Source organism: Cyprinodon tularosa, unplaced genomic scaffold (assembly GCF_016077235.1).
Source record: "Cyprinodon tularosa strain WSP-4 unplaced genomic scaffold, ASM1607723v1 ctg258, whole genome shotgun sequence".
Classification (NCBI taxonomy): Eukaryota; Metazoa; Chordata; class Actinopteri; order Cyprinodontiformes; family Cyprinodontidae; genus Cyprinodon; species Cyprinodon tularosa.
In genome coordinates, this window is record NW_024038957.1 from 357,775 (window position 1) to 375,810 (window position 18,036).

The following is an 18,036-nucleotide window of genomic DNA, read 5'->3' on the forward strand; positions in this document are numbered from 1 at the left end:
GAATTCTGAGATTAATCTCAGAATTCTGACTTTTTTTTCAGAATTCTGACTTTTTTTCTCAGAATTCTGACTTTTTCTCAGAATTCTGACTGAATTCTGACAATAAAAAGGTCAGAATTCTGAGAAAAAAAGTCAGAATTCTGAGATTAATCTCAGAATTCTGACTTTTTTTCTCAGAATTCTGACTTTTTCTCAGAATTCTGACTGAATTCTGACAATAAAAAGGTCAGAATTCTGAGAAAAAAGTCAGAATTCTGAGATTAAAGTCAGAATTCTGAGAAAAAAGTCAGAATTCTGACTTTAATCTCAGAATTCAGAGAAAAATGTCAGAATTCTGACTTTTTCCCCATACTATACTGAAATAAAATAAAAAATAAAAATCAGTTAACTTTTTTTTTTTTTTTTCAGTGGCCCTAATCCTCTTCCGTACATTTGTAGTGTTTCCATAGCGGTAGATGCTACTTTTTGTTTTTGTTGTTAAATGGAATTTAGTGGATTATATTCTTATCTAATTTTGTGCAACAGCCATACAGGAAATGGATAATTGTGGAGGAAAGATTATAGACATTTTGATTTTGTTTATTCTCAGAAAATAAAAATAAAATTTTTTCAGCCACAACTCTCAGGGCTGCATTTTACTGTAATTGCAGCAAAAAGTCTTTCAAGGTATGTCACTATCACATTTTCATAACAACAGATTGAATACTTTGCTCATCTTTCTTTGTAAGAATTCAAGTCAAGTTAGGTTAGTGGTAAAGCGTATATTACAGTAGAGCTGAAAAACTTAATTGGATTATTCGTGATTAATCAATTATTGAAATAATCTTCAACTAATTCAGTAACTGATTCATCTTCAAGAGGAGCTTATAGACTCTAAAACATGCCTTTAGCTGACAGAGCACCTTTTAGAGCAGTAATTATACCATTATTGTAACTGAAAAAAAAAAATATATATATATATACATATACATTTTGCATTTTAGATTAAAAGAAAACTTGCTTGTCTATATATATGCTCTATGCAGAAGTTTTAGATTCACCTGATTTAATTTCACAAAAATCTTCTTTAATCAATCTTTTGCAATCTGATTATTGATCGATTAATCGAATAACCAAGTATTGAACGGATTAATCGATTTGTGAAATAATAGTTGCAGCCCTACATTGCATCAGTTTTCAAGATTTGAATCAAAGTTTATGCTGATTTGAGCTTTGATTTGGTCATTCTAATAGATGGATATACTTCAATATGACCTATAAAGTATCTATAAAGTATTAGCTTGTAATTAACTCTTCTTTTCAGCTTCCCATCAATTCTGACTAGCTTCACCATCCACAAGCATTATTTTATGTTGGTCTAGCACATACATTTCAAATGCAACTTTAATGAGACACTATGTGAAAAAAAGGCACTGTCCGCTTCTGCAAAGAAATGTACATCAGAAAAAATACAATATCATTAAAACAAACCACTCGTTCATAGTAAACTGATTTGTGGGAAGTGCAGTTTTATTGCATCATTAACAGGATATGAATCGGCAATTTGGCTCAGGGAACAAATCAGGGACTTTTCCTAAAATGTTGTCTCAGTAAATGCTGGCAGCTCAGTCATTCTGTTCAAACAGAAGGTATCTAACATTATAAAAAGCTGTATTTTTCTGTGGTGTTTTATGCGCTTTGGACACATAATTATTTAGTTAATTATTCTTTCCAGATGGTTTAATATTGAGTTTAGTTCAATTATTATAATTTTCTTTTTTGTTTAGTATGTTTTGGAGTTTGTATATTTTTTTTGGTAAATATTTTGGCCAGGTTAATGGCTGTTAGTGGCTGTTGGACTGCCTATAAATACGCTGGGTTTTGATCTGGCGGCACCCCACCCTTATGTTTGCTCAATAATCTCCACCACGGAGGCGCACTGTTAGGAATCCAGTTTGTGTGGGTTGTGTTTTTCTTTGTTTTCCTCCACCACCAGGTGGCACCTGGTTCTTGTTGGCCTTCTCACACACCTGCGGATGGTTGCCTCATTACCGGAGGACTCTTAAGCTGCTGACTGCCACTACCTCGTCGCCAGAGTGTTTGCCAGTTTTGGGTACTCTAGCCAAGCTGAGTTTTGCTGAGTCAAACTGAGTTTTTGTCACCGGAGTCTTAACCTTGTTGTTTTTTGTCTTTGCCTCTCGGTAGGAAGTCATCCTGCAAACTGGATGTTTTTGAGCTTCTCCCCCTGGAAGGATTTTCTGAGCATCTAACTGAGCTGAGGATTCTAACAGGGGGTTTGGATCAACTTTTCCCCAAGGATTGTCTGGGCTTCACACTGAGCAGGGGATTCATCTCCACAAGAAAACGTTCAAGTACCATAGGAAATCTAAGTGGCAGTCAGCGCCTCCGTTCATCAAGGAAACACCTCAGCCTGGGTAAACCCTGTCCGCCCTCCAACAAGCAAGTCTATTACTGGAACAACCCACACCGACTGGATTCAAAGAAAGACACCTTTTCTGGAAACGTGAGTCCTGTTGCCTTTATTCCCTTTTACAAATCGAAACACAAATTTCCCTCTGAGCCTGAACTAACCATAGGATCTTCCCCTTCACTTTTCAGTCCTGGTTCACCAGTGTTCAGAGCAGCACTGGACCCATATCTACCAGTTCATAATAAACCTGTTAAACCTTCCCCTGGTCTCTCTGTTTGGTTTTCTGCATGTGGGTCAGATCTTTGGATAAAATCATGACATGCACCAGTCCCAGATGCTGTAGGCTGCAGCTGACACCTCAGACCTGCCATATTTTTAAAATATTTTTGTTAGCCTTTGTTTTGGATTTGTTCGGATTTTGGCCTGGTGGGTCCGTTTGTCCTGTTTTCGATTCTTTATTTCTCTTAGTAGTTTCTTTTTGCTGTAGTGCGGTACTAGTAGGGGCTTAGACAGTTTGATCGGCTCACCAGGTCCAATTTTTTGTTAATAGTTTGGGTTTTGTGGTTCTGTTTTTTTTCCCCTTTTCTTTTTTGGACACAAAAGCTGAGAATATTTATTTCTGTTTCTTTTTTCTCTACAGAACATCCCCACAGATGACTTGAGAAAAGAGGCTTTATAGAGAGAGTTAAACAAAAGAACAAATAAGAAATACATTTTTTTTTTTTTTTTTTTTTTGTACCTCAGTTTTCTGTGTCCTTAAATATGGTGTGCCCTTGTGGGCGTAACAGGTGTTTATGTACTCACCAGGAAAAAAAATTACTCCAAATACTAAATTTATATTTTTTTGGTGGGAGTCAAGTTGAAGGTGCTCATTGTTTTTTTTTACATCAGTGCTACTCCCTCTCAGAAAAGGCTGTCGGTGTGATTGTTCAGGCTTTTCCTCTATATTTCACTCCACGTTAATTCGCAGTTTTACCTCTAAGGTATGCATATGATCTGAAACAGGCTCACTCACTTTTCTCCAACCTGGGTAAACTCTCCAATCCTCAAGTTCCACTTACACTATAAATTAGCGAAATGTGAAATAAGTAAGGCCGAATGAGATACAGTGGGGCAAAAAAGTATGTGTAGGTCTGTGAGAGCCAGAAATCTTGCTTGTTTGTAACTGACCAAATACTTATTTTCCACCATATTTTGCAAATAAATTCTTTAAAAATCAGACGATGTGATTTTCTGGATTTTTTTTTTCTCATTTTGTCTCTCATAGTTGAGGTATATCTATGATGAAAATTACCGGCCTCTCTCATCTTTTTAAGTGGGAGAACTTGCACTATTGGTGGCTGACTAAATACTTTTTTTGCCCCACTGCATGTGTATTTACCATACGTGTTACAGCTCTCTGGCCCAGGGGCTTTCAAACTGTGAGAGAACACCCTCTATAAGGTTACAGGGAGACATGTCATTATCCCATCACTATAAGTGTTTCATGTAGAATGAAAGATGTGTTCAGACGTTTACAGGAGTTAGGAAATCTTATCCTAAAAATTACTGCAAGATACCTTTTAGAAACTAAGGAGATAAGACCAGTAGAACTTATGTAAAAGATGATACAAAGTGAAAGATTGTGACAAAGGACCTTTCAAGACAGAGTGAACTCTGAGTCTGTCAGTGCCTCTAAAGTCAGATAAATTGAGCCGCTAAAAACAAATAAGCACCTTCTTACCTGCAAGTGGGTGAAGCAGAAATGAGGGGGATGGAAGCACAGTCTTCGTCAGCATTTGCATGCTTCTGGCCATCTTTACAACAGTCGTCTAATGAGATCTGCTCTTCTCCTGTAGGAAACATGAATAAATGTTGACTAAGTGTGAAAAAACATGGAGGTCACTTTTTATTTCTTGGGTTGCATGGGTTTAGAACCTTGCCAAATGAAGGTTCTAGTGGGACCAGAAGTTTTAATCATTAACTCATGTTGGGATGCATATTATAAAGTTCATAAAGAATGATTGCTGTCAATGATGTGAGTAGATTGTCTTTAATTGGGATCAAAAAGTGAAGACTTGTGACATACCTAATGTGGAGTTGTCTATTTTTTAAGTTTAAATTCCGTGGTGGGGGGCATCAGGTCAGGGATGTTTACATAGATTCACTAGAATGGTCTCACTTTCCTTTACACACATGGAGAGCCATTATGTGCTTAATCCTCATGGCTTAATATGAGGTGAGACCACTATTAGCCACTGTAACAGCTTTAACTCTTCTTGAGTTTTTGGAAAAATCCTACCAGAGGAGCATTTGTAAAGTCATACACTGATGACAGCCCTTCCATAAGAAACTTATCATTCATGCTTTTATTGGGCTTGCATGGTGCATTTATGTGCAATCTTAATAGTCGTGAGCCTAACGTCCATAAAGTCTCTCTATGTTTTACGTTAGGCCTTAATAATTCCTTGCAATAAAATCAAAGGGTCAAGCATCCCTGCTGAAAATCAGCCTGGAAAAAAAAAACTTAAAAATTAATGAACACTATTTTGTTATGTACATCTATTTTTAAGGGTATGCTTAAAACTTTCCTTTTTGATAAAGCTTATAGTAAGAGACGCTTGTGTTATCCTGAGCTATCTCTATAGTTATGCTGCTATAGGATTTGACTGATGGAGGACATAGGGACCCCTTTTTCATCATTCTGCTTCATTCTATCTCTATTCTCTGCAGAATCTGTTAGTTCAATCTCTAACATTCTGCTCTCTTTGCTTTTTCTCATATTAGCTTTGCCTCAACAGTTCCTGTTTGGCTGTGATACCGAGAAATATCAGCTGTGCTGCTTCCATCAACACCTTTGTTTCTAGATGTTGGGGCTTTGCCTGTTTTTCAGTGTAGTCCTGTCTCTCTGACTGTGACTAACTGGATGTGCTCTCTTCATCCTCTGACATGGGAGCTGGCTTGGAGCTCGTTTGCCTGGCTGTGTGTTTCCTGGACGCCTTTTACAGCTGCTTTTTGTGTCTCTGCTTCTGTCTCCTTGAACCCCAGTCGGCCTCGGCAGATGGCCGCTCACACTGAGCCTGGTTCTGCTGGAGGTTTTTTCTTGTTGAAAGGGAGTCTACAAGCATCCTCAGTGTGAGGGATTGCATTCGAGTCAAAGAGTCGATGCAATCAACTGGTTTTCCTTAGAAAACTTTGAATCAGTTTGGCTGTAATATCTGGTGAACCGTAAAGTGCCTTGAGATGACGTATTGTGAATTGGCGCTACATAAATAAACTTTACTGAATTGAATTAGAATACAGTATGCTGACAATTATGTTTACTTAAAAGGCTGTACAACAGTTATTCCTCATTAAGTGTTAAAGGTTCATATTTGTCTACTTCAAAAAAATAGACTTAGTCCTGAGGGTCATAGATAATCGTTGCAAGATTGATGAATTGCAATATTTTTCTTAATGTCTTTAAGAGATTAAGTTTTTTTTTTTTCCTAAGACAGGGAATGAAAAATATATTGTTACAGACACAGAAGGGCCTTCTGACTGGAGCACAGCCGGTTCTGTGGTGATTAATGTGGATTAGAAAATGTGGAACGTCTCAGCTCTATAAACAGTCAACCATCAAAATCATATTGAATGTACTCATTTGTGGTTTGTTTGACAAATTTTATTTAAAAAAAAATGGCAGACAGACCTTTTTTTTTTAGTAATATCTGGACCCAGTATTAGTATGTCAGGCTGCTATTAAACACAAATCAATGGATGGCAACAAAAAGAACAAAACTGATTTATTTCGGAATAACTTATTGGTTCTTGGTAACAGAGCCTTGGCTGTGGTTTGTGAATAAATGCACTGAACAGTTATTGTGAAATACCCTGTATGAAGACTTTTGCCTGGAGCTGTCTCGGCTGTGAGCAGTCTGGCAGGAGTGAGCAAGTTTAGATAGTAAGTAAGATTAAGCTGGGGGACAAGTGTCTGGACTAGCACTGCACAGTTTTACAGATTTGTTGTTTCTCCCACAACATCCAAAGAGAGTGTACCAAAACTAATTATTTACAGCAGTTTTGATGAGGTTCAGTCAATAGCAGTTATTAAAATAAAAAGACATCAGATTGACAAATGTAGTCTAAAGCCCATAAAAAGTTGAGACAAGCTCATTTTTAGGAATGCATCTTTCATTACTTCTGGGCTCTGAGATTATACACCTAAACTGCTCTTTTTACACAGAGAATATATTATAAAAAACCAATAAACAAGTTCCACCTTTATAACAAGCTTCTCAGAGCCAAGCAAGGCATAATTAGCACAGGTTTGAACTGACATTTGGCCACTCTTTATCATATAAACAGGAGAGCGCATTTAAATTTGTTGGTTTATCTGGCCTAAGAATCCGCACAGTCCACTAATTCTAAGACTAGTTTAGTCCTTTAATTTCTGATACTTTAATGTTCCCCTCCCATGCCTGCCTTACATTTTAATGAAAACATCATCTTTGGGATCATCTAGAAAATAGTGCATATTCAAACTGCTGCAAACAAATAGTTATACTGAGAGGATCATAAATACAATCCCAACCTACCTTCCTCTGCTATAAATGTATTTAAAAAAGATGATCTGCAGCAATTTTCCTTGTGTTATATCGTACTTTCCTTAACGAATATGTTCTACATGGCGTGGTTGTTGTCAAGAAAGAAATTTTATTTGACCTTTAAGACCTCTAATGATGTCTCTGACTAGCGCCGTGCACCTGATGGCAATTCATTCAAAATTTATTGTTTTCCCCTTTCTGTTGACATAGCTAAAAGACACTGTAACTGCAACCAGAGACTAGCATAGACACTATTAGCTGTATCACTTCCCTGCCACACTACCACTATGTTGTTTGAAACTCAAAAATATGTGCATGTATAGAAACCTTAAAAGCCTTAAAAGCTGAGTTAAAATTCCACACATTCTATAAATTCACACATACACGTTTTTAGCAGAGATAAACCAACTGCACCATTCTGCAACTGCCTCAGAAATGATCTGACCAGTTTCTGTTTTCCTGTGACTCACTGAATGACAAGATGTTTTTTTTTTTGGATGAAGCTTCTGCTAGTGAGGGCCATTCTGTGCACGCAATGCAGCTCGCTGCCTGTCTGAGTCTAGACTCCTCATGTAAACACAGTCTAGCGAGCCAGGCAGAGTAGCTTTCCTGGACCAGATCAAAACAGAAAGTTGGATTGCTTTCCAAGCTGCACTTAAGACTTTAAATGGGAACTTTCTGTTTTGTCTGGATCATCATAAAAGTTTTGCACAGAAAAGATTGATGGTAAGCAATAACTCCTTCAATACCTCACTCCAGAGCATAAAATAACAACTTTCAAAACTGATGTCAAACTATTAACATCTACTTAAGATAAAAAAAAAATCCCCTATGTGAGTTAAGAAGCCATCTGCATTACCATGTGGCCCTTCTACAGCTCTATGGTCCAGCTGTATGCCAAGAAGAAAAAATCACACCTGTGTGTCTACAATAAGCTGTTGAAATGCCTTTTCTCCTCAAAACAACTTTAACAATTACATATGACTGTATCGCTGACTGAAGATTTCAATAGTGAGGTAACGAGGGCTTTAAAATACGGAAGAGGATTAGGGCCACTGAAGGAAAAAAAAAAAAAAAGTTACCTGATTTTTTTTTTTTTTTTCGGTTAATAGGGGAAGAAAGTCAGAATATTGACTTTTTTCTCAGAATTCTAACTTTAATCTCAGAATTCTGACTTTTTTCTCAGAATTCTGACAGCTAATAAATATGTTAGCATCAAGCCATAGCCATGTCTGTTTTAGAGACTAGCTCTCTTGTTTTAATGACCTTTTGCTCCTCCATTAATGAGGGGACTCCTCGGGCACGTAAAAAGTTGCCTAATTCTGTCATTTTCCACCAATGTGTCACTGGCCACCTCAAACAACTCACATCTTTGTCAGTGAAGCTGAGGCTCCCACATCTCTTCCTTCATGGTGCTCATCTACATTAAGATCCAAAATTCTGAGATTAAAGTCAGAATTCTGAGAAAAAAGTCAGAATTCTGAGAAAAAAGTCAGAATTCTGAGAAAAAAGTCAGGAATCTGAGAAAAAAGTCGGAAATCTGAGAAAAAATCAGTGTTCTGGGATTTAAGTCAGTATTCTGACTTTTTCCCATACTAAACTGAAATCAAATTTAAAAATCAGTTCACTTTTTTTTTTCCAGTGGCCCTAATCCTCTTCCGTATTAAAAAGTAAGAGAAATAAGAAAGAGAAAAAACAATGAGTGTAATTTCATCTATTTTTTCAAATGTTTTTCATAATTTAAACATTTCAAACAGGACCAATGTTGACCATTTACTCTCTTTGCTTCATCAAATAAAAGGAGCTTTTATCTGCTGCTTGCAAGTTTTAGCTCAGCAAGGCAGACTTACATTTTACCAAGCACGGTGCTTCAATCATTTTGAAAAGCCATACAGCGGCATCTGCAGCCCGGGTCTACCAGATCCTCTAGAGATGCAACAACTCCAGACAGTCTAGGAGTTACAGCTGGATCATGGTTGCTTCCTGTGGTGTTTCCATCTGATCAGGACTTAAAACTCTTATCCCGCTTCAGGGAGGAGGACCACAGAGGTGAGACAAGGAGGTGTTCTCCAGCTTGGACAGAAGCATTGGGAGATCAGCGCAAGAAACTTTACAGAGAGCACTAGAGCTGGGCAGAGGCGGCACGCAGTATCTCCGTCTGAAGCTAATTTAAAGGAATAGTACACCCAAAACATGATTAGCCTTCATTTTCTACTCACCCCCATGCTGAACAACACTCTGGAGTACTTTTTTGATATCTCAAATGCATCTGGAGATCTGGGAGGCTTCTTGCTGTCTGCTGACATTCAAATAATGGAGGTCTATGGTGACCGAGACAGAAAGGTCCATAAAAGTCCACAAAAAACGTGTCAATATTCCTCCATACTGCTCGTCCAATGTATTCCAAGTGTCCTGAGTGGGTAGCTTCCAGAATTTACTCGAAACGAAGTCATTTAGAATGTTTTTAGAGCATAAACAGTAGTGTATAGGATTTCCTAAAAGCGCGCGCCTGGGCGTTCACGACGCTACAGAAACCGCGGCAGACCAAACCAGATGAAAGTGCGCATTCAGCTCGGCAAAGAACTCATGCTCTTCCTCAACACTGAAGTCCTCAGACATTTTTCTTTCGTTGTTTCTTTCTTTGCACAGGTAAACAGCACATTTCTTCTTCTACGCTTGCATTATCGGCAGAGCAGACGCTGAATGCGCACTTTCATCTGGTTTGGTCTGCCGCGGTTTCCGTAGACTCGTGAACGCGCTTTAAGGAAATCCTATACACTCCTGTTTATGCTCTAAAAACATTCTAAATGACTTCGTTTTGAGTAAATTATGGATGCTACCCACTCAGGACACTTGGAATACATTGGACGAGCAGTATGGAGGAATATTGAAACGTTTTTTGTGGACTTTTATGGACCTTTCTGCCTCGGGTGCCATAGACCTCCATTATTTGAATATCAGCAGACAACAAGAAGCCTCCCAGATCTCCAGATGCATTTGAGATATCAAAAAAGTACTCCAGAGTGTTGTTCAGCATGGGGGTGAGTAGAAAATGAAGGCTAATCATGTTTTGGGTGTACTATTCCTTTAAGGTGAGTGGGAGATGAGGACAGGGCCAGCTCTGGAGCTCATGGAGGACAGTGTACAAAACATTGGACAGAGACAGCTCCTGCATGAAAAATGGCTTTTTTAAAAGCCACTCAGAACCCGTTACAATCATTCCTTACTTCATCCTATGTCAAAATAATTTTTCTATTTTACATTTTGAGTTAAGAAAGTTATGTCTCCAGAAAGACATGTCTTGGGTCTGTTTAAGCCTAGTGAGCAGTGGTGGTTCTAGACGAAATATATCAGGGGGCCATGATGGGGCCCATGTCTTCTTTAGGGGGGAATAGAACTAAATAATAACAAACACACAAAAAAAAGTGTTTGGTATTATAAATGAGCCATAAAGCCCAGGTTGCTCATTTGATCTAACGGATCATGATCATTTCTGAGTACATATGAAGCTAAAACTGCTTACAATTTCTAAATAATTGTTAAAGTAAGTTTTCCAGGCAAAATATTAAATTGGTCCAAGGTACAAATTAGTAGAAGTCTCTTCTTTCATAGTATATAATCATTAGAAATGGATTTAGTTACACTGCAAAAACAGATCTGAAATATATATATATTTTTTTATTTTAATGATTGCGTATGCTAATTGCATAAATTTGGTTATGTGTGTTTTCAGTACAGGGGCCATTTAAAGGGGCCAGGACTAGTTCTACAGGGGCACAGGCCCCTGTTGGCCCCTGTTGGCCCCTGTCTCGAACCACCTCTGCCTGTGAGCATCAGAGGGAGCTGGGCTTAAAGTAGACAACAGAAAGGCATAACATATCAAGAGTAGGTGTTGTGGTTTACCATTTGAGATTTTAGCCATAGTCTGTCTTTGAACATAAAGGGTTTTAAAGTAAGAGTTTAGGTAAGTATCTGTAAATAAATAAAAATAAAAAGAAGAATAAATAAAAAAAGCTGTCATAGGTGGACGCCCTGTATATACTGTATATATCCCATGACCTTTTTCTTCCTTTGGCGCTTTCTTCTTCTTTTCAGACTCTTTAAGAGATGTAACTGGTAAATTTCTCCACTGTGCGATCAAGAAAGTCAATCAATCAAGTGATAAATATCTTTAAAAAGCTAACCATGCTAATGTAAGATGCTACAGCACAGTTTAAACTGTCTTCTCCGTAATAAATATTTATTTCTTCAAAAATATTTGCAAAATCCTGTTTTACAGTAACTGTTTGAAGCACAAGCTTCTGTTACAAACTAAACTTCAAACATAGAAATATGGATAAAAATCATATTGTACTTTTATTACAAGGCTTTTACTTTTACTACGGAAACTGTATTTTCATGCAAGATCTTTACAATAACTAGGAATAAGAAATGGGACACAAATTATTTATTTTGAATCAGTAACACTGCTTATTAAATGATTAATTTAGATTTCTTTGGAAGTTAGGTCCTAAAGTTGTTAGCAGTTATAGTTTGTGATAGAAATATGCCATTTATCCAGGAGCTTATCCAAAAAATTATAAATTAAGAAGCTCTTGAGATTGTGGAAGCTAATATTTAGTTCAGCATATATTGTTTTAAATTCATTTGAAATCTAAAATAACTCAAAGGTATGTTTCTCTCATGATGGCCTTTTATTTTTAAATAAAAAAGACTGCAAAGAACTTAACAGAAATACACTGCTAAATTTCATAGTTTATCTTTTAAGGTTGGATTACGTTTTCAATTTTGACCGGGGAGCATAAAACCCCTGGTGAGTAATCCCTAGTTTACGGAAGAAGATTAGGGCCACTGAAAAAAATTAAAAAATAAAAAACATGATTTTAAATATAATTTCCATTTAATGTGGGAAAAAAGTCAGAATCCTGAATTTCATCTCAGAATTCTTACCTTTCTCAAAATTCTGACTTTGATCTCAGAATTCAGACTTTCTTTTCACAGAAAAGACTTTTGACTTTTTTTCCCATATTAAACTGAAATAAATTTAAAAAGCAAACTTTCTTATATTTTTGCAGTGGCCCTAATCCCCTTCCATACTAGTTACACTCTACTATTTAACATCAAAGCACACCAGGACACTCCGCCTTTGATTTCTAGGGGGATGGGGGGTTGTTGCTTCCCTCCTGCCGTGAAGTTGCATTTTAACACCCTTCATCTGACGTCATTTCTTTAAATGAAATAGGGAGTTTGGCTAGATTTAAACCAAAAGCAGTAAAACTGATCAGTCACAACATGATCACTTTCTGTAGGCTACTTTAATCTTTTTATCATGATGTAACATTAAAGTAATAATCTGGATGTTTTCCATGCAGACCTGCAGCAATTTGAAGCAGCCAACACTGCTTTGATCACATGCCCCAACTAGTCTCCAGTCGTATCATCACTTCCTCAAGCCTCTATCTGTTTGATGTGACTATATCTCACAATTGATTTTTTGAGAAGTTGTCAAATATTCTGCTATTTTTTTTACGCATCACTGCCAGTCTCAAGTTCTTTTCTCCCGACTTGATTATAAGTCCTTATGAGCACAGGCTGCTGCGTAAAGGTGACCTACCTTGTCCAAGGAGAAGTCCGACCATAGAGCACAGCAGCACCACACGTAGAGCCATCAGCGGGCAGCACTATTGGAGAGGTTGATCAAAAAAGGTGTCCGATCTGCTCCTGCGATAGTGTCTGTCCTCCAGAGATGTGTAAATAAAAAGCAGCGCTCCTTTAAATAAGAAAAGCCCGGGGGTGTGGTAGGAAAAAAAATGGATGTGATGGAGTTGGGAAGTCGCAGTTTGCAGCGTGACTGGAGCTTCTGGTGGCACAGAGAAGGGGCGGGCTGGGGCCACCGACACCCACTTATGGCCTATCAATTATGGGCTTCTTTTCTCACGTTTGATGCTAACCGCACAAGAAAAATGAATATGAAACATCGCGTTAACCTTATATTAATCTCCTGAATAAAGAAATCAAACGACTGTCTCATTTGTTTCTGCACTAGCCTGTGCGCGCGCACTTGGAAACCGTCTTCTCATTGGCAGAACTGATTCTAGAGATCAGTAAACATCTGGAGGTGGTTTGGAGTTTGTTTGATATCTGCTGTGCTTATGTCCAGACATTACCTTTTAAAAACTACTTAAGTTGTAACTTTCGCTATAGAATAAATAGGAGGAATGCAAAACGTCAACAACCATTAACAACCTTAACAACCATTTTACTCCATAATCTGAAACCCTTAATGTTTTCCACAGTGGCGGTTCTAGACAAAAATGTACCAGGGGGCCAGGAGGAGAAAAGCATGAAATAAAAAACAGAGCAAGGGATTCAAATATATTAAAATAGCTGCATGAAGTGAAATTTCTATTCAATTAGGTTTAATTAAAACTCTATGTCTTATTAAGTCAATATACATTCATAAATGTATACATTTTACATATTTTTGACTTAATTTAAGTTAAAATTTTATATAAAATCTGAATTAGGACTCAAGAAAAACTGATATTAGGTCTTCAGTACAAGGGGGCATAACAGGGGCCAGGACATGGTCTATAGGGGCACTGGCCCCCTTTGGCCCCTGTCCTATAACCGCTCATGGTTTTCCACTTATTCCTTGTTTAAGCCACAAACTTTCGGACTTTGTTTTTGCGTTTTTCACCAAAAGGAAGTAGGCTCGTGCACACTTATTAACATGAATGAGAATGACATCATGCAATTTACCAATTGATTTTTATTTTTATCTGAAAATGTGCATTGCATTAATTGAACACTGTTCGTCAAAAAGTTGACAGAATAGGGCATACCTGCAAACATTATATGCCATGTTCAGAAAAGAAAGCATTTTATGATCTGAAATACCCATTTGCACTGCAAAAATGGAATGGAAGAGTGACTAAAAGAAAGTCTTAGAATCACAAAGTCTCATTTAGAGACGCCACACATCGCAATGAAGGTGCTCTATAATCAGGTAAGAAAGTGTAACATTTTAGCCTAACTCCAAAAAAAAAAAAAAATCTGTGGGGAACATTATATCACCCTGAACACACTGTTTGGATGTAGAAACATGTTGTGGAGAGGCAGGGGGGTATTTACCATTAGGCACTACTAGGCAGTTCCTTAGGGCCAAAAGTTCATTTGGGCCCCACAAAACAGTGTTTACACGTATGGTTAATACAGCTATTCCATATTTGTGCACATTGATTATGTTTCTGATAAAAATCCTTTTGTTAAAATTCATCAGAATGCTTATAATATTAAATATTAAGTGTGTCTCATACAAATGAAAACTGGAAAAAAGATAAGCAGATCTTGGCTTGTTTACAGTGAAAAGAAGGACTTTTTTTATTTACTTTTGCCGTTGCCTTTTTGGAAAAACAGGAAAGCTTCGCACTAAGCTCAGCTAAGTGAGCTTAGTGCTTGGAAAAAAAATCTTCTATTTCTTTTGAGGCAGAATGCAAAGTCAGCTGAGTACAAAACATAGAGAGGAAAACAACAAGGAAAGGGACAAGAAGAAAGGGACAAAAAGGTAGAACAAATATGTCTATTCTATTAAAATGTATGCATCTGTATAATGGCTTTGTTTTATGTGTTGTCTTCTCAATTCAGAGGGCCTGTCACGATTTGGTTAAAAGTTTTAGATTGGACCCAAAAGCAGAAGCTGGGAGGCAGAGGTGAATTCTTGGAGGGTTTATTGCAAGATCAGGCAACAAAAACAGGAATCCAAAAATCCAACTTAAAAATCAAACACTAACCAGAACCATGGAGACATCAGGGAAAAACCAACAAGGAGCCAGGGTGAAGAAAGGTAAGACGAGGAACCAGCAAAGAGGGACTGCAGAGGGAGTGTATTTATGGCTGACTGAACAAAGGTAGAGCTAATGAGCTGATAGGGAACAGGTGTGATTAGAGCTGACGAGGAAGCCAAGGGAAAAGAACACAAGGAGGCAGCAGGGGACAGACAGAAAAACCTAAGCAACTTAAGTGAATCCAGACACACCAAAAAAGCTAGAAATCAATGAAAAACCTGGCTAAACTTGAAACAGAAAACTTAAAGAAAAACAACAGAACAAAGATCATTACAGGGCCCCCCACTTAAGGGCGGATTCCAGACGCCCCTTTAATGTCCAAAAAACAACCCAGGGTGGGCGGAGGGGGAACCAGGAAATAGGGCGAGAAGCCAAAAACAGTCCAAGAAACAAAACGCAACCCATCCAGAGTGGGCGAGGACAATCGAAAGTCTCTGGAGGGCGGCCGCAGGGCCGGAGGCGAGGCAGAGTCTCTGGAGGGCGGCCGCGGGGCCGGAGGCGAGGCAGAGTCTCTGGAGGGCGGCCGCGGGGCCGGAGGCGAGGCAGAGTCTCTGGAGGGCGGCCGCGGGGCCGGAGGCGAGGCAGAGTCTCTGGAGGGCGGCCGCGGGGCCGGAGGCGAGGCAGAGTCTCTGGAGGGCGGCCGCGGGACCGGGGGCACGGCAGACGTTCAGGTGGCCGGCCGTGGGTCAGGCGACGAAGGGGGACCACTGGAGGACGACGTCTCCATTTCAGTAGCTTAGCAACAGTCTTAGAGGGGAACGCGGACTGCGGCTCTGGAACCGGAGCAGGAGGGATCGCCGACTGCGGCTCAGAAACAGCCTCAGAGGTGGCCGCCGACTGCGGCTCCACCTCAGGAACAGGGGAGCCCGGCGATTGCGGCTCCGCCTCAGGAACAGGGGAGCCCGCCGATTGCGGCTCCGCCTCAGGAACAGGGGAGCCCGCCGATTGCGGCTCCGCCTCAGGAACAGGGGAGCCCGCCGATTGCGGCTCCGCCTCAGGAACAGGGGAGACCGCCGACTGTGGCTCCACATCCAGCATGGGGGAAACCACCCATGGCCGCAAAGGTTCAGTCTCTGAAGTGGCTTGAAGTGCCCGCAGAGGGCTCTGGGCGGCTTGGGGCGCCTGCAGAGAGGTCCTAGGAGGCGTAAAGCCACATACCTCGAATTCAGACACCTCCTTTAAGTTCTGCTCAGGGGTCTTTGGACGGCACAGAGCTAACTCAGGGGTCTCTAAAAGGAACAGAGCTGACTCAAGACGGCTCAGGGCTGGCTCAGGGGTCTCAGGCACTAGGCTAAACGGCCCGCTAATGGGTTCAGGAGTCTCTGGCGCTATGCTAAACGGCCCGCCAATGGGTTCTGGAGCTAGGGAATCTGGCCCTCTACTAGGCACTGGAGCTGGGGAAACTGGCCCTCTAATGGGCTCTGGAGCTGGAGAAACTGGCCCTCTAATGGGCTCTGGATGTGCTGGCTGACAGGGAACCGATGGAGGTCGAAGGAAAGGGAATAGATCCTCCCTTTGCCCATAAAAGTAGTCCCATAACTCTGACTCCTCAATATGTGGTGCTCTGACTGCAGTGGGTGTTATCATGGTGACTGAATTTAAACCTCTAACTTGAGGAGCTAACTGCTGGTCATGGAGGTGACGGCGAAGGCCATAGGGGGAACTGACCTGAAGAAGAGTGGGATTGAAGCAGGCGTCAGGCTGACCCGCCGGAGAGGGAGTGCAGGCGTCAGGCTGACCCGCCGGAGAGGGAGTGCAGGCGTCAGGCTGACCCGCCGGAGAGGGAGTGCAGGCGTCAGGCTGATCCGCCGGAGAGGGAGTGGAGGCGTCAGGCTGATCCGCCGGAGAGGTGGTTGTCTTCCTCCTCCGGCGGCGTTGCTTACGCCTGGAGGAAGAAGATGGCAGGGGAGGACCAACAGCTGGTAATGGTGGGGGAACAGGATCGGAGGTAAGAGACAACAGAATGGGAAGGTGATGGAATGATGGTTTGGGTGGTGGAGGTCTATTGCAGAGTTGGGCGAAGGCGGCTTGGCGGTTCCACTCCAACTCCTCGAATAGCTCAGACAAAACTGGGGGTGATAGAAGTGAGGAGTTAGAGAGGAAGATCGGCTTTAATTGGTCAGCCGCACTCACCCTCTTCCAAGGTGGACTGAGAGTAGATATGGAGTCCAGAGCATTCACAAGAGTGAGAGAGATTCTCTTCAGAGCGTCCGTGCCGAGTTCTGCTGGGTCCATGCTTGGCTGGTTCCTTCTGTCACGATTTGGTTAAAAGTTTTAGATTGGACCCAAAAGCAGAAGCTGGGAGGCAGAGGTGAATTCTTGGAGGGTTTATTGCAAGATCAGGCAACAAAAACAGGTATCCAAAAATCCAACTTAAAAAATGTTAAACAAAAACAGGAATCCAAAAATCCAACTTAAAAAATGTTAAACAAAAACAGGAATCCAAAAATCCAACTTAAAAAATGTTAAACAAAAACAGGAATCCAAAAATCCAACATAAAAATCAAACACTAACCAGAACCATGGAGACATCAGGGAAAAACCAACAAGGAGCCAGGGTGAAGAAAGGTAAGACGAGGAACCAGCAAAGAGGGACTGCAGAGGGAGTGTATTTATGGCTGACTGAACAAAGGTAGAGCTAATGAGCTGATAGGGAACAGGTGTGATTAGAGCTGACGAGGAAGCCAAGGGAAAAGAAAACAAGGAGGCAGCAGGGGACAGACAGAAAAACCTAAGCAACTTAAGTGAATCCAGACACACCAAAAAAGCTAGAAATCAATGAAAAACCTGGCTAAACTTGAAACAGAAAACTTAAAGAAAAACAACAGAACCAAGATCATTACAGGGCCCCCTTTCTGCCTTTGCCTAGGACCCCACATCTCCTAAATCCACCCCTGTGGTGGGGAGCATTTTGATGTTGTGTTGCCTTTCCTAAACAGAAAGATATAATCAAAATTAACGCAAGTGGGTACTTAAGACTGTCACAAAGTTTGGCTCTGCAGGGTGTGACCCTTGACCTACAGCCAGAGCTACAATGAAGCAGTTTAGATCAAAGCTCATGTGCTGGGTTGCCCATTACTCCAGACTGAAATCCAACAGAGAACTCGAGGCAAAACTTAAAAGTCTATCCTCATTGAGCCTCTGAGTCCAGACTGACTGAGCTGCAGGTATTTTTTGCAAAGAACTGTGAATGAATATGTTGATCTCCAGATGT

The 18,036-nt window shown here is 40.3% G+C and overlaps 1 protein-coding gene across 2 annotated transcripts in view; it reads right to left on the reverse strand.

The window, feature by feature from the left end:
* The window catches only part of fbln1 (fibulin 1), a 51,525-nt gene extending 38,662 nt beyond the window's left edge, over nucleotides 1–12,863 (reverse strand). The window contains exons 1-2 of one of the 2 annotated variants that reach the window (XM_038288562.1): nucleotides 12,590–12,863; nucleotides 4,134–4,242 (exon numbers count right to left, since the gene is read on the reverse strand). In XM_038288562.1, coding sequence (XP_038144490.1) covers nucleotides 4,134–4,242; nucleotides 12,590–12,644 — 164 coding nt within the window. In that variant the 5' untranslated portion in view covers nucleotides 12,645–12,863. The remainder of the gene's footprint in view (nucleotides 1–4,133; nucleotides 4,243–12,589) is intronic. The other variant, XM_038288563.1, reaches the window with a different exon arrangement.
* Between the last annotated feature and the right edge of the window lie 5,173 nt (nucleotides 12,864–18,036).